The following is a 16327-nucleotide window of genomic DNA, read 5'->3' on the forward strand; positions in this document are numbered from 1 at the left end:
GTTTTGGGCACCTCAGTATAAGAAAGACACCAAGATGTTGTCCAGAGGAGAGTGACCAAGGTAGGGAAACGCCTTGAGGGCAAGATTTAGGTCACTTGGCTTGTTCAGCTTGGAGAAGCGAAGGCTGAGGGGTGACCCCATCACAGTCTACAGCTTCCTCAAGGCAGGCAGTGGAGGGGGAGGTGCTGATCTTCTCTCTGGTGACCAGCAACAGGACACAAGGAAATGGAATGAAGCTCTGTCAGGGGAAGTTCAGATTGGACGTTAGGAAAAGGCTCTTCACTAAAATGGCACTCAGTCCCTGGAACAGGTTCCCCCCAGGGAAGTGGTCATGGCACCAAGCCTGTCAGAGTTCAAGGCGTGTCTGGATAATGCTCTTAGTCATATAGTTTAGTTTTAGGTAGTCCTGTGAGGAGCAGGAAGTTGGATTTGATGATCCTTATGGGTCCCTTCCAATTTGAGATATTCTGTGATTAAGTACGGGGGAAGAGAATCAAACTAAATCTGTGAAGTTTTTAGCAGATTAAGTAAATTTTGCTAACTACTTAAAAAATAATCTGAAGTTACATTTTGACTGTTGAATTAGTTCATCAAGTCTCATAATGATTAGTTGTATTTGGTTGATAAGCCCAGCATGTCTTTAAACACAATTCTTCCAAAGTACTACAAAGATAACGTTTTCACCCTCAATTTAATTTTGTATATTTTGGCATTATGTGGGGTTTTAACAACTTGGGTGGAAAAATCTCAGGTTCAAAAGTGCATAATGCTTTGGTTTAGATATTTTTGGTTCTTTGCAATATGAATCTACAATTAAAAGTTGAAGATTTTGAATCTCAATAAAACTACTGGTATCTTGTTCAAAATACTATATGGTCTGATCAGTGTCCTGTAGGCACTGCTGTGGTTTGCTTCCTTAATGCATTAATGGATACTGTCTTTTGGTTGTGGGGATGTCTATTTTCTGTAGCCCAGCATTCTCTCCCTACACAGTTGGTCTGAATTTATTTGGGAGAAAATATTTCATTTATTGCTGTCACTTTTTATCACACCTAGAGTTTCCTAAGAAAGCCGACCATACTTACACAACTTTGTAATGAAATATAAAGTGTGAATGCAGTGAGACAATTTCAGTTGTCAGCTGTAAATTGGTGTATTCTCAAAGGCTTTTTTTTTTTCCTAGCTAATAAATTGATTACACGAGAAGGGCCTTCCTTCCTACAGATGCGAATAAAACATTTGATGAAGTCAAACTGCATCCCACAAGCTACTTTCTTGTCAAAAATGTGTGCAGATTCTCCAGATATTGCAAATGTTTCATCTTTTCGCCAAGCCTACATCACATGTGTGTGTTCTATGCTGCCTAATGAAGACTCCATTAAGGAGGTTAGTAATCCATAGTCCCTTTTTAATGTATATTTATCAAGCATTTTAGAATGTATTTCTGGAATACTAAGAATTTAAGCTGAAGAGTGAAACTGTTGCAGCAAATTTCAAAGGAGAAATGATCTATTGCAGACTGCAGTAGGAAAGAACATTTGTATTAACTGCTGGTGTAGACAAGTATGTAGTATATGCTTCCTTTCAATGTTAGATGTGACTGAAAGCCTAAAATAAAGCTTGTAACTTCAGTTCCCCTTGTAAGCAAAAGATAATTGGGAAGCTCTCTTTTCTGACTCCAATACTAATACTAGAGCAGTTACTTCTCTTCTAGTTGTTCTGACCTAGGAAAGAAAAGTTTAAAAACCCCAAACCCAATCAAAACCAGAAAGCCACAAAATAAACAGAGAAAAACCCCTTTAGAGTCATTGCTCCAGAACTCTAAACTTGTTTTTAGCAGTTAGTCATCTTATAGTAATAGTCCTAGTAACGATTTCTGTTAACACATCACAACCCTAACAGTGGTCATTGTCGTGGTTTGAACCTCGCTGGCAGCCAGACACCACACAACTGCTCACTCACCTTGCCCCCACCTGGGGCTTGGGGGAAGGAATTGGAGGGGTTAAGGGAGACTTGTAGGTTGAGAGAAAACCAGTTTAATAATTGAAATAAAATAAAACAATAATAGAACGTGCAAACAGGCAATGCACAATGCAGTTGATTACCACTCACTGACTGATACCTGGCCCATTCTTAGCCAGTGATTCCAAAATACCAAGATACCGCAATTGCAATTGCAGAAGCAAGAAAGAACCCCCTCCTTCCTGGGCCCCCCCTCCTTTATATACTAAGCGTGACGTTGTGTGATATGGAATATTTCATTGCCCCATTTGTGTCTGGTGCTCTGGCCATGCTCCCTCCCAGCTTCTTGTGCAGCTGCACATGGGCAAGCCATGGGGAGTTAGAAAGTCCTTAATTTCTTAGCAACAACTGAAAACATCAGTGTTTTGTGAATGTTTTTATACCAAATCCCATACGGAATCCGAAACACAGCACTATTTTAGCTACTAAGAAGAAAAAATAACTCTGTCCCAGCCAAAACCAGGACAGTCATACAACTTTTGCCTCTTGATCTCGTACATCTGTATTTTATCAATCTCACTGTTCTTGTTATAGTCGTATGCATTTGGTGTAGTTTTAAATGTGAGACATGAATGTTTTGAGTAAGCCTCTGCGAAACTGGTGGAAGCTTCACACATTAAAAAAAAATGCAACTCTAATGTCCACCCTTCCTGAGTGACAGATTTGGAGTGTTCTTGTTATACATGTAAACTATTTAAAAAGCATTGCTTTACAAATACTACTTTTGAAAAAATAAATATTTGGATAAGTGTACCCTTAGACAATCTCTTCAGTTTTGAGCCAGCTTCCCCTCTCTGCTGTACTGTAAGAGCAATGAATGCATTTAACAGTGTACTGCAGACACAGTCTGCATACTGGAGGCGTTGGTGATATATGGGTAACTTGCAACACATTCTTTGTTTGGATTGGCTGCTAATGATGAATGGCATAGAAATCACATTAAATTGTGTTGGTTTTAGTTTCATTTAAGAGTTGTGAAGTGTAGCTGTATCTGTTTTATCTAGATACTCAGAAAAGTCTTTATTTGCCAGTCAGGTATAAAAGCTAGAACACAGATTACCATAATTTGATTCAATTCATCAATCACTTAATTAAACCTTTCATAGGAAGATGAAACTACTAAGCATCAAAGCAATATCTTAAAACAGTATGGTTTATTGACTTACTTGGACCTGTAGCCAATGTTATGTAAAGTCAGTGATGTTGCAGTGTCATGAAGGTGACACATAGTTGGCAATATGAGGATTTGCATGTAACATTTCTCTACATGCTTGATCACAAGTATTGTGTAGTTGGTACTGTTTACAGAATTGATGAAATCTGAGACTTCTAAAAGTCTTTTGTTTCCACCTTTGTTTTCAGAAGGTGAGAATTATGCTAGATCTTCATGTCTTACCTATCATCTCCCTTGGGTAGAAGGTTATCATGTCTAATGACAGGTTGGGAAAAGAGATGGAAAACAGATAAAACTTGAAGAGCTCAAAGAATGGCAGCTGTTAGAACAAGATGTGGCAATGACCAAAAACCTAGTGGGGGAAGAGGGAATTAACTGTAATAAAAGAAACAAGGGCTAAATGAAATTTGAAGTTTAGAGTAAGATGGGGTAGATGGAGAAGCAGGACTTAGCTGAGAAAGTAAATGTTGCTAAAAAGGTGAATATGAGTGAAGATAGCTTGGGGAGGATTGGAGAGAAATAATTTGTTTGGGAGTATTAAACAATGTATGGTCATCCCTTTCCAGGAAATGGAAGTGATTGGAATGGCTAAGTCAGGCCTGGAAGTTAAATTGCTGAGCTCTTAAAACTTAAGTCTGGTAAACTACTTCTATCTGTATAGGCAATAACATATATATGTGTGTGTGTATATATGTATGTACATACATTACATACGCTTATATATGCTTATAACATATGCTGTTACAAGTCTGTATGTGTGTGTATATACAATATATATAAAGTTGTCCCTTGCATTTCTGGTACCTTGAATTGATCTAAGGCACACATGTAACAAATAGTATGACTAGTTATTTGTTCATGAGGATTTTGTGCTGCTCTGAGAAACATAGAAAGTAACAGAACTAAGAATTGCTGTCTGGCATGCTGATTCCAGTGCTTGGCTTGAATTTGCCAATTCTGTTGAACCAAGTAAAATGCTACTTGAAATGGTTCTCCTACACAGTAGTTAAGAAGTAGTTAATAACACTCTTGCAAAAAGCATGAAGCCCCAGATGTTTCATAATCTAAGGTGGCTTTCCCTGCCAGGCAAGTGCTAGCCACATGTAGCCATAAAACAAGGTTTTCAAATGAAATAACCAGAAAAAATTAAAGCCAAATTGATTATTTTAATTGTAACTGGTCATCTCTGTAGAATGTCAGTGTGATTGTTTGCTAGGTTGCATTTAAGCTCCATATAGGCATCTGTTATCATCGAAGTAGGGGTTTTTTAGTCTGGACTTTCTTTGGGAAAGACCATTCAAAAATCTGAGAGTAAAGAACTTGAAGTCTCAATTTAAGCAAATGCTCATTATCCCATTCATTAAAAAATTCAACTGGGAAGCTGAAGACCAGTCATCTTTTGGAGGCCCTCTCTAGACATTGCCTACAGAGTAAGGAATTGTTCTTGAGTTGTATGCTTAAAAGAGCAAGAGGGAAAGACAATAAAGCTTGTTAAAACGCTGGGAAAGGATAGTTGCTTATAATGAGTTTGCTTGCAAAAATATTCTTAGCTATTGTGTTTTCATTGTCAAGTTAAACCAAGTGTTCTCTTCCCTCTCATTTCCAATTTGTTTGGAAGATTACAAGAACTTAACCTAAGTCTTCCTTGGCCTGCAAACTGTCTATGCTTAACAAAATACTTTTGACATAAAACATGTTCTCTTACTAAATTTTGAGGTAGCAGCTCTCCATTTCTTGCAGCTGTAGCAATACTATTTAACGTAAATAAGGTAATATGCTGCAAAAAAAAGTAGCCTGCGTTTATAGACTCAAGAGTATGTTGTCCCAGCTCTTCTAGAGAGAATTTACAGTCTCTGAGCTGAAACCTAGTTGATTTCAATTGGTTCATGGTATATCTCTAGCTGCTGAAAAGAGTGTAAGTCTCCTCTGTAGATAAGCAGATTGGGTGTCCATTTTTTTAAGAAGTATTAACATGATGTCCTACTAAAAACCTAGTAAAAGGCTTAGATTAGTAGTAGGAAATTTTTATGATGACATAAGAACTGAAATACCTTTGTAATGTTAAAACTTTTTCATCAAATTAAAATGACATGGAAGATAGAGAAGATAAATCTTACATGACTATACATCTCATGGAATAACTTTGAGGAGTAAACTGAAGTCCTTCTTGTTAATGGAACATGGGGAGGATGATAGCATTTTTTAACAATTCTACTTTAAAACAATTCTACTTTAAAATATCTTAGTACTGTTCATTCTGTAGTCTCTGGACTTTCGTCCTGCCATTGATCTGCTTGGGTTTCTAACAGAATAATAGAAGCAGTAGTCAGTATTCCAGGTTTAGTAAAGACACTTCCATTTACTAAGTGTCTGGTTTGTCACTTAAGTTACTGAGTGAAGTTGTTGGATAATTTCAAGTTGTGCATTTAGACTTTTTGTCTTAAATATTAAAAAAAAAAAAAAAATCAAAAAAAAACCCAAGGTCTGAAAATAAATGGATCATTGACAAATTTTGACAGAAACAAGGCTTAAAAAACAAATTGCCTTATTATTTACTCAGTAGTTAATGTCCTGAATATGAGTGAGTCCGGCCAAAAAGAATAAAATCTCTGTGTGAGGAGGAGAGCAAATCCAGTGTGCTATGTGACCGCAGGCTGCTTCAAGCACCACCAACTTGCTGTTGCTGGAGCAGCTGGTCCAGCGCACAGTAGAAGTTGAAGGTCTTGTTACAGTGTGAGTCTGAGTGAGGAGTAACTGATGGCTATTTAAAATGTGGATTTTATCATTTTGTAACCTAAGAAACCCTTGTAAGTAGGTTTTAAGTTTGTAATCTTTAAAAGAGTCATAGTGTTGTTCAGGGACTGTTTCTTTAATGGAACTGGGAAACTGAGCATGGTTCCCTGTCAAGTGATGCCTGACCAGGTAGATCACAGATAGGCTGCCATGTTGTCTTCGGATTTGTGTAGGAAACATTCCATATTTACATGCACTGACAATTTTTATTTTTCTAAAAACCAAAACCTAGAAGATCAGGCTTGTATCAAATCACTGCACACAGCCTCTTGTATTATTTAAGAATGTTTGCTGCAGTATTGAGAATATCAAAGGCAAAAGTTTGGGTCACAACTTTATTTTCCTAATTTGCTTTATAAAACGTGCTGATGGAAATTGTAATCTATAAAGAATAGGAATAATTGAGTGGAGAGAGGTGGCAGAATACTGTAACAAGACTGGAGCTGCTCAGCTATCAGACATATATTCAGCCAGACTTCCCACACAAGCTGAAAGCCTGTGCGCCTGTAAGTACCAAAGGTAGATGAGAACATAAAGGTACTGCTGGCAAAAGATGTTGGAGGGAGATGGTATGCAGCAGTATCCTTCTTTTTTTTTTTTTTTTTTATCTGTAATCTAGAACAGTGGTGTTATCTCCTATGCAGTGATGAACACCTTCAGAATTCTTTCATGTGGCCGTTGGAATGGGCTTGCTTTTCCATATTCCCCAACCTGATGGAGGTGGCACTTGACTGGCAGATACTGTGAGGGCTTATCTCTGAAATGCAAGGAGCGATGATGTCTGTCCCCTTAGTTAGCAAACCATTGTCACTTTAAACAGTTCTTGAGGTTTCTATCCTGCCAGAGATGAGTTGGTGACAACAGCCCACCTTCCCACCCCCTCAATAATCTGCTATGGTTTAGTCCTTTTCAAATGCAAACCTCACACATCTGCAAGCACTCAGAGCTTGTGAACTGCTCTAGAAATGTCTGCTTCAGAAGGTCAGTCATGGGTATCAAGTTGAACACCAAAAGTCAGTGAACCCTAGAAAATGTTGACATTGTTCAATGAACTTCACTGTCGAGCCTGTATGGAAAACTGGGGTAGTATACTTGCTTCTGCTCTTCCTGCTGAATGAGATGTCTGAAAATGAGTTTGGTATATTTTTACTTCCCTTTGTTCTTTCTATATCATTATATTCCATGATTAATGAGAGGCTTGAATTGTTTTTAGTAGCAACAGCTGACTAAAGTAGATGTTGCTTAAATACAACCAATTCTGTGAAGTGGAGTGGATCCAGTGAAAAAAATTTATTAAAAAAAGTGTTGTCTTAATAGTAAAAGCACTTTATAATTACTGTTTGTGACCTAAAATACATGGCTTATAACCACACTAATGACCTGTTTTGATACACGGGTAGTCTTTAAGTAGTCTTTTCAGAACTTCCATGGGATTTCTCTCTCCTCTAAACACTTCTATTTTTAACATTGTGATTTGGAGTCTGGTTGTTCAGAATCAGCACTTATGGACAAAGATGAAAAGAGACTGGCTTTTTTTCACATCTCTTGACTCTTTTGGACCTGGGTTTTAATTTTCAAAAGGAAAACAGGGATGCCTGCAAATGCAGAGAAGGAATGGGAAGCTTTAGATAGACTGTTGCCTGTATGTAAGTGTTTTGCTAAGCTGCCTGAAGTGGAAAATGGTCCCAAAGGAAACTAATACTGAGAAGGGATCAGAACTGACATATGTGAACTTCTCAAGCCATTCTGTAGCTGAAAGATGTGGTATGAACACTGGGTATTAAAAGGAGACATAGAGTTTTTTTCATATGTTTGTGGCACCATTTCCTTTGATACAGTAAACATGCATTTCTTCTGTAAACATGCTGAGAATAAACTGCCTTTTCTTCTAATTTTCTTTTTTTCTTTAAGATTGCAAAGGTGGATTGCAAAGAAGTACTGGACATCATATGTAATCTGGAATCTGAGGGACAAGAAAACACTGCATTTATTCTTTGTACAACATACCTTACTCATCAGCTTCAAACAGCAAATGTGTATTGCTCTTGGTAAGTATTTGCTATTATACTGCTGCTCTGAACTGTCCCTCACTGGCTCCAATGCAAGAGAATTGACCTAACATAGTACAAAAGTATGTAGAGAAAGTGGATATGTCTTTAAATTGAGAAGTGTATCAGACTGAAGTACTTCCTAGATAATTTCTGACAATAAATAAGACTTGTCTTGCTATAGTATTAGAGCAGTTAGACAAAAGTAATGTTTAAATCATTTAAAAATGAAACCATTCTTGTTGGCATTGACAGTAATGCTTCAACAATATATTAACACTGTAAATAGTGCTGGATCAGTTCTGTTTGGATTGATATTAAACCCCTAAGCTTTGTGGTTCCACAAAGTATGTTGTATTTCAGTTCTTCCCTCTTGAACAGTTAGACCCATGAGAGTTTTATGCCTTTTTTCAATTCTTTCACAGAGAGGTAAGTAGTAGGAATATACAGAGGCAGCACCCTTTAACTCCCCCCTGCCCATGAAAGCCTTTTTCTATTTTTGTAATTTCTATAACTCTGAGAACTGTAGTCCTAGATCTTGGCCAAATTGTGACTATAAGACTTCTCTGCCCTCTTAACTAGCTGGAGATATAAAACTTTTTGTTTTCATAGCACTTAAGTGTCAGCAGGATGATTGATAATTTAACCTGGTCAATGTGTACAAAAAGATCAGAAGTGTTTACAGATTGCTTCTGTTTCAGGCCAGAAATGTCTTTTTAAGCAAAAGCATACCTTGTAGAGAGAAATGAACTAGTTGAAGACTCAAGAGGGGGGAGAGTCCACCACACTTGGAAGTTCTAGAGGCTGACTGTTTTTCACTACTGAAATGGGTCATTAGAGCCATATCCAAAGAGATACAAGGCTGAAGTCCATTCCATACTCCTTTTAAACAAAAAACAAAGCATACAAAAAAAAAATCCTCAGCAACAAGTAACATTCTTTTGGGGTGAACTAATTGATATGCTGTTGTCCAAGGGGACTTATTAAGCAGTTCTGTCTAAAAGCTGTATCCCTAGGGTGCAGATGAAGAGAGCTGGACTTAATGTGTAGCTGAGACTTTTAAACTATTGAGACTGGAGAACAGACTTCAGTGATGTGGTGTTCCAGAATCTCTGGGGTTTTTGTGACAGCAATTGTGGGTAGATGTTTTTTGGTTTGTTGTTTTGGTTTGGTTTGGTTTAGGTTTTTTTGCTTGCAGTATGAACTCTGAACTGAAACTAGTTAGAATCTGAATGAAACTTTCAGGTCCTGTAACTCTGTTTAACCAACATTTTGTCCTGACTGATGAGTCAGGAGAGGCTCATTCAGTTAGAGCTGTAGATTTCTCATGTCCATGCCACTCTGGCCTGGGATGGGGCCTGCCTAAGGCTAAGTCTACACAAAACATGTTACAGCTGTAACATAAGTAGGTACTTTCACATCAGCTTTAAAACTGGCTAGCCTAGGTGTCAAGCAGTGAAGGCTTAAAGATACATTTGTTGGCACAGTCTAGCAACACATGTATGTTCCTGCTTACAGAAGGTGTTAGCAGATTTGTGTCACTCATGCTGAAGTCAGGTCATTATGTCTACAAGACTGTTGATAGTGGTTGTTCAAATGGAAGGTGCTGGTTCAAACAGTGGTGCTATGTCCATGTGTGCCACAGTTGTCCCCTCTGCTGCTGTCTGGTCAAACTCCTCAAGTTCCAGCTACCTTCCCCCAGGGATGAGACAGGAGAATGAAGTCTTCTAACACTGAAATTGTATAGGTGCATAAATGCAAATTCTAGTATCATACATAGAACTCCTTGTGCAACAGAATTGGACACAGCCAAAGCAATCGGTACCCACTGAAGAGCAAAGCTTCCAGGATGCTGGAGCCCAGATTGAAGAAGTTCACCTTCTGATAGACTCTTGTCTTGTGAAACTGGTATAATACTTCTTAATCATCAGATTACTTTCTCAATTTGAAGCTGTACCTCTAAGTCTGTTTTAAAAAGTACTGTTGCTTGAAAATAAGGATGTCTTGCTGGTCTAATGGGGAACCGCTGTTTGATAGAGTGGCCTTTTTTTATTGACCTACACCTACTTTCCCTGTGGCAGATGCAGATATAGTGATTATTTAGCCACAAGGTAGATGAAGTGGCTGATAAAACATAAATGTTTTAATTTGGAGGATTACCTTTGTCAGATCAGATAGCTTAATTGATGAGGTATGAGATTACACATTACAGATGTAGTGGATGTTATGGCTCACAGAAATGAAGCTCCATAAAAACTGTGGTGTTCAGTGAAATCATTACAGAGCTGATTTGAATCAGTACCCTGGAAAAGAGATAAGGTAATGTTGCTTTCTCTGCATGAGTAAATTGAGCTCAGTCAAAAGCATGACAAATGTCAGAGCTGGCTGGAAGGACAGGAAATGTTAAGATGGACTCACTGCGATATGCATATTTAGCCTAATCCTACAGCTAAAACTAGTGTGGAGGAATCACATGCTTGCTAGCTATTATATAGGCTTAAGTACAGCATAATGTCACTAACACCTTTTGGATTTTGGTTGTTAATAATAAAATGTAACTTTGTTGTGTATATTTAATCATAAACCTGGATAATGGTTTCAAGTCAATAAATTATATAAGTTTGAATCAATTTTCATAGTTTACTTCTGGTGCATTATGTAATGTGATAGGCCAGAACTGAGTGGTGACTAAAACATTTACTTAAAGATCTTTGAGAGGAGAGCAGGTAGTAAGAGCAGAGACCCTCTGGTACAGTGTTGTTTGCAGGTCAGCTTCCATTTGTGCTGTTACGGATTCAGTTCAATAGACAAGCCTTAGCATCTGTACTTGGAAATGTTCCACTCATCTGTAGGATCCTCAAATTGTTTCCTGCAGAATTTTCTGGATCACGTCCTTGATTTTTGGAGTAGTAGTGCATTGATGAAGCATTTTCTGCTAGCCCCTGGCTGGCCTTTACCAGCCACTGTAAGCAAGCAGTGTTGTCCAGCGCAGTCCTGCTTGCTGCCAACCACCCATTCCCATTATTCTGCTCCATATCTTGCTTTATGCAGTGGCAGAGTTAAGCAGCATGAGTGATCCAGAATGAAAGTATTTTGGTTTAGACAAAGGAAAAGACCTGTTGACAGCTGTGAACAGCAGGTGAAAGTGAGGATGCTTGAGACTCTTAGTGGGGATGAAGATGGAGCTTTGGCATCATACTTGTACTTCAGCCGGTCCTAACAATTTTCTGCAGCCAAAAAGCAGAAGATAAATTCTTGCCATATTGTGGTCCACAAGTCTGCCTTGTCTGTTGCGCTGGCTCTGGGCCCAGCTACCTGTAGAGAGCATATTCATCTAACCCAGTCAACACTGTCTATAGCTTTCTACTGTTTAGTGCTTGATTAGTTTACCACGTGGTCAGACACGTTCCAGCAAAGTGCAACACTGGTGCTTCCGGAAGTTGTAAGCTATTAAATCTGTTCAGCTGTAACATTACGCTCAGTCTAGAAAGGAAAAGTCTATCTCACTTCCTTTCTGTCTTCACTGCTCTAGCATCTGCCTGTTAGCACAGTGCTAACTCACCAACCCAGCACAAACCTCTTATTATTCTTACATATTTGGAGAGGTTAAGCTATTTCATTAGGTTAGCTCAACTTGTCCTGTAGACTCAAGTCTGGACTTCCAAGAGAAGATTAGTAAACCATACATGTATATGCATTAGTGCTGTTGGTGCGAAGCTTCATTTCATAGCTGAGGATGAAAGCAAACTTAGGTTTGGATGTTATTCCTAACCAAAACTGGAAGATTTTGCAATGATTGTTGTTGATAATCATAAGATACTGTGTAGTGAATTATTTGCCATGTTTGGAACTTGATCTAAGACATAGTGCTGCTCTGGGCAGTAGTTCTGCGCTAGCTGATTACCTTAGTCTCCAAGGAGCCGGGCAATTCATCAATTCATAAAATAATGTAATCTTTAGCATTAGCACGGGTGACATTAAGTATGAATCAGAGCTAAGCACAACTTCAAAAAACTTCTCTTCAGTCTGATGTGCTAGTAAATTTTTTTTTTCTTCTAAACATCACTAGATATCTGTCTGGAGTTCTTTTTGTTCTCTGCACTGCCTCACATCAATTTTGAAATGGAAAATTGCCCAAGCACTGGGAGTTGTCCTTTCTTGCCTTTCACCATCCTTGAGGACCACTTCTAACAATGTACTTTAGCTTTGCAGAAAGCTAAATTCTTCCAACTCTTGACTATGTAAATGTACTGAATAGATATACAAAATGACTGATATCTTGATAAACTATTTTTCAAGTTTGTTTTGGTTCTGTGATGCTGAGTTAAATTTTTTTTTAATACTTTATTATATGCCTTCCTTGCATAAGCTTCCCTTCATACAATTCCTCCATGTTAGTCATCCTGATGCTCAATTAAATTTTACATTTTGTCAGCTTCTTGGGGCTAAAGGGCAGTAGAACAAGTTGCTGATATTCTACGTGTATACCTTTTTTTCCCCTCTCTGGTTCTGTTTTATGATCTAAAACACCTTGAACTATACTGCTTGTATATTGATTTGTTGTAGGCCTATCTAGCTTCTCAGCTCTCTCTTCCTATGAAAGGCTGTTAGTAGCATTTCTAGACCTTTAAAGAAAACAAACAAAACCCCCCAAACAACAACACACACACCCCCCAAAAAAATGTTACCAGTAAATATCATAATTTTTGTGCAATAAATATGTCCTAGGTCAGATCCATAACAAGGTCTCATTCCCTTTCACGTTGCTTAGGGTTCAGGAGTAGGATTGCAATAATTCAAATAAAAAACTTATTTATATTCAGTGTAAAGTTTGCTTAGGTGTGTTTTTCTTGACTTTTGGTTTTAGAAGCTATGACTGTCCTTGCATCTAGAAACATATATGCATAATTTGATGCACAGAGTGGTTAAGTTAGCAAAGATGAAGCTTGCTCTACTAAAGAAACAGAAGAACAACTTTTTTCAAGTGATGTAAAAGATACAGATCCTATCATCCTGCTGCTTTTTCGTTTCTGTGGCACTCGTGATGGCAAAGCAATTCAGAGTGACAGATTGTGTCATTCAATGGCTGTGTTACCCTGGTTATAATAAACTGCTTAACAGAACAGCTCTGTGGTCAAATGCTATGAGCAGCAAAGCACATAACTGCACAAAGACAGTAGACAGAGCCCTCAGTTTACATTCCCTTTATGTAACACTTTACAAAGTGTGTGCTGTTAGAGGTATCTTAAAGCCCTGAGTGGCAGTTACATCATTTGAATGCAGGTGTCAACAAGCTACTTGGCTAGTGGGAGAGAAGTGGCTACTTTACATTATGATTCATCTTACCTATTCTGAAATTTTATGAAAAGTTAAGGCTTTCCAAGTGTGGTGGGTTTTTTCTTGTCTGGAAAGGAATTCTATGCAGTTATAGAAGCCTGCATTAAGTGAGAGAAATCCCATTGCCAGTGTCTTTCCCCACGAAATAACAGATGAACTGTGTTTTAATCTGATGCTTACTTAGGAGTAAGGCACAGTAGCATTTCTCTTCAGCAACTCTTGGAGATAGAGACCTGATTGAAGTATGTGCTGTTTTTTAATAACACTTAAATGGTTGTGGTGTCAACTCTGAACTAAAGTGTGTGGACTCCAGACATTATGTATATCTGCAATGTTTTTACATTCTGCTTTCAACTCTTTGTAGGGAACTGACACTTTTCTGGAGCAAACTGCAGAGAAGAATAGATCCTTCGTTAGATTCCTTTTTGGAGAGATGTCGTCAGTTTGGCATCATTGCCAAGACACTACAGCATTTATTTTTCTTGATAAGAGTTATACAATCGGAAGTAAGTAAGCTGCAGTCCAGAGTCTCTGGACACAGCCTGAACTGTTTACATGAATTTATTATTTTCTTAATAATTCTACTGAACTGATATGAAATATAGCTTATTTCATTATTCATACTTTCTGATTAAGTACCTAATAACTTGCTAATAAAAATCTCTGAAAAGTACCTGCCATTTTAGCATTGTGTCAGCTTGACACATTGAAGTGACCTTCAATCAACGTGGAATGGTTGGTTTGTTTGTTACTCTGAAAATACGGTATGACAGTATTCTGCAAACAAAGTGTAGCTCTGTTTTGATCTGATGCCTGTTTAGCAGTGAGGCACAGCAACAATTCTCTGCAGCATCTCTAAGAGATGGAGACTTGGCTGAAATGTCTCATCTTTTTGTATTCTGAGAAAATACCATTTCCGCAAAATGTGTGATACACATCTGGACTTCTACTTTCTATTCTGATGCCTATCTTTAGAAGGTTAAAGAAAGGTTCAAGAAATGCTCAGCAGCAGATTTTACAAACTTGTAATCTCTGTTTGGGGAGGAATGGAAGGACTTTAATTGATCCATCTACCCAGGAGGCAAAAACAGTGTGCTTTTCATAAGCAGAGCAGAAGGAATAGCTATGATTAATCTGGGTAGTTGCTCAGTAGGATGTTTCTGTCTTCCTTTGACAACTACTCTTACACTTGGAATTGGTTATACTGAAATTTCCTATCTGGTCACTATATGAGAGTAGATTTGTAGAGGGCAGTTATGAATGAAAATTAATCAGGCGCACTTTCATGGAGGAAAAATATAAGCTAGCTGATAATAAGAGAATTTTAATCATTCTAGTAACAGTATTACATTGGATCATGAACCTTAAATTAGATATGTTATTTTCTCTTAGGAATGTCACCATTTCCAAAAGATTTCAGGTATTTCTTCCTTCAAAACCAGCATAGTTTTGCACATGTAGAAGAGAATTTGCCACAGGAACTTGTTTTATGAATGTTTCAATTAACAGTACCATCCCAAACTTCCTCTTCTTTTTGCATTCTTATATAGACATGAGTTAATTCAGAGTTAAGGTATCAAATGGATTATGGATAAAACAGACAAGGGTCTTTTTTTCAATTAAATTTCTCTTCAGCTTCAGGTTTGTTTGCCTGGGAGTATCTTTCATTGATTAGAATTAATCCTATGAACCACTGGAGTTATCAAGTGTGATTTGATAAGAGCAAATATCAGCACTGTTTTAGAATCAAAGTAGAGATCAGAAAAGCTACATGATTGCCTTTTTGGCAGATCATAGAGGAGACTTCGGAACTCTAATTTGGCAAAGATGAATTCCGGTAGTGATTGCACAGAGAAATGTTTGGCCCTCATTTCTCTCAAGTTAGCCTATTTCTACTTTTAAAATGTGCCTGAATGTGTACTTTTATATATAAAGCATAATAAATTGTTAACTATATACCAGTTCTTTCTATGTTTCCATATTAAAATTTCTTCTGGGGAAACACCCTTTTTTTATTGCTGTCTAGCAAATTAACATTGTTACTGGATTAAAGTAGTATTGCATGACTTCCAATAGGCAGTGCACAGTGAGTATAGGAGCTTGCTAATTCTTTTAACTTGTTCTGAGTCCTTTTGGATCTTTACCACCTGTGCTGATGTGGATGTAGTTGTGTTAGCCACATTTCATCTCTCTACACTAATAAATATCTCATCTGTACTAATAATGACTAGTTACTTCATGTATTCAGATTCTTTATGCTGAAAAGTATGCTTTTGAAACAAGATGACTCAATTTTGTCAATGTAGAATTTGGAATGTATAATTTTATTTTAAATTGGCAGTTAAATTTGTAGGTATCTTTCTGATACCATTGAGCAGCACCTCAAAGTGCATAGACTCCTCAGAAAACGTTTGGAAGTGAAATACCAGTTATCTTCATTAGGAATCATTTCTGCTATTGTACTGCTTATGCTGCTGAAGATTATTTTGTTTCAGGGTGTGAGTTTACATGAATTTCCTTATTAATGAGTACTGCATGCTCTGAATTTAATATCATGTGTGGATGCTGTGGGAGAAATGTATATGGAAGATATACACCATTCTCTTTTAGACAACTGATGTAGGTATAATTGAGAGTCACTCAATGAAGAGAGTGAGGAGTTAGATGTTTTGTAACATCTAATGCCTCAACTAGTTGATGTGACTCCTCCACAGAGTGCACTAAATGTGAAGTGGCTCCCCTCACTTGAGAAGTAGAAGAGTTTCCTCACATAAAATAAACTGCAACTTTTTAGAGTATGCTCAGTGACTTGGGCACTTAACACTCAGAAGCCTGAATAAATTCTGAATGGCTGTAGTCTACTGGATGCTCTCACTGCATGTTCTTGTCTTAGAACAGTTCTAGAGAGAATACACTTATCAAAGGAAAGTAACATTTGTTTTGTGCCTGTTTG

General features: G+C 37.7%; 1 protein-coding gene across 1 annotated transcript in view; it reads left to right on the top strand.

Annotated features, from left to right (window-relative positions):
- RLF (RLF zinc finger) overlaps window positions 1-16327 on the top strand; it is a 50295-nt gene that overhangs the window by 28784 nt on the left and 5184 nt on the right. The window contains exons 5-7 of the mRNA XM_042793802.1: window positions 1184-1386; window positions 7901-8037; window positions 13739-13880. Coding sequence (XP_042649736.1) covers window positions 1184-1386; window positions 7901-8037; window positions 13739-13880 — 482 coding nt within the window. The remainder of the gene's footprint in view (window positions 1-1183; window positions 1387-7900; window positions 8038-13738; window positions 13881-16327) is intronic.

This window comes from Tyto alba, unplaced genomic scaffold (assembly GCF_018691265.1).
Source record: "Tyto alba isolate M040663 unplaced genomic scaffold, T.alba_DEE_v4.0 Super-Scaffold_20, whole genome shotgun sequence".
NCBI lineage: Eukaryota > Metazoa > Chordata > Aves > Strigiformes > Tytonidae > Tyto > Tyto alba.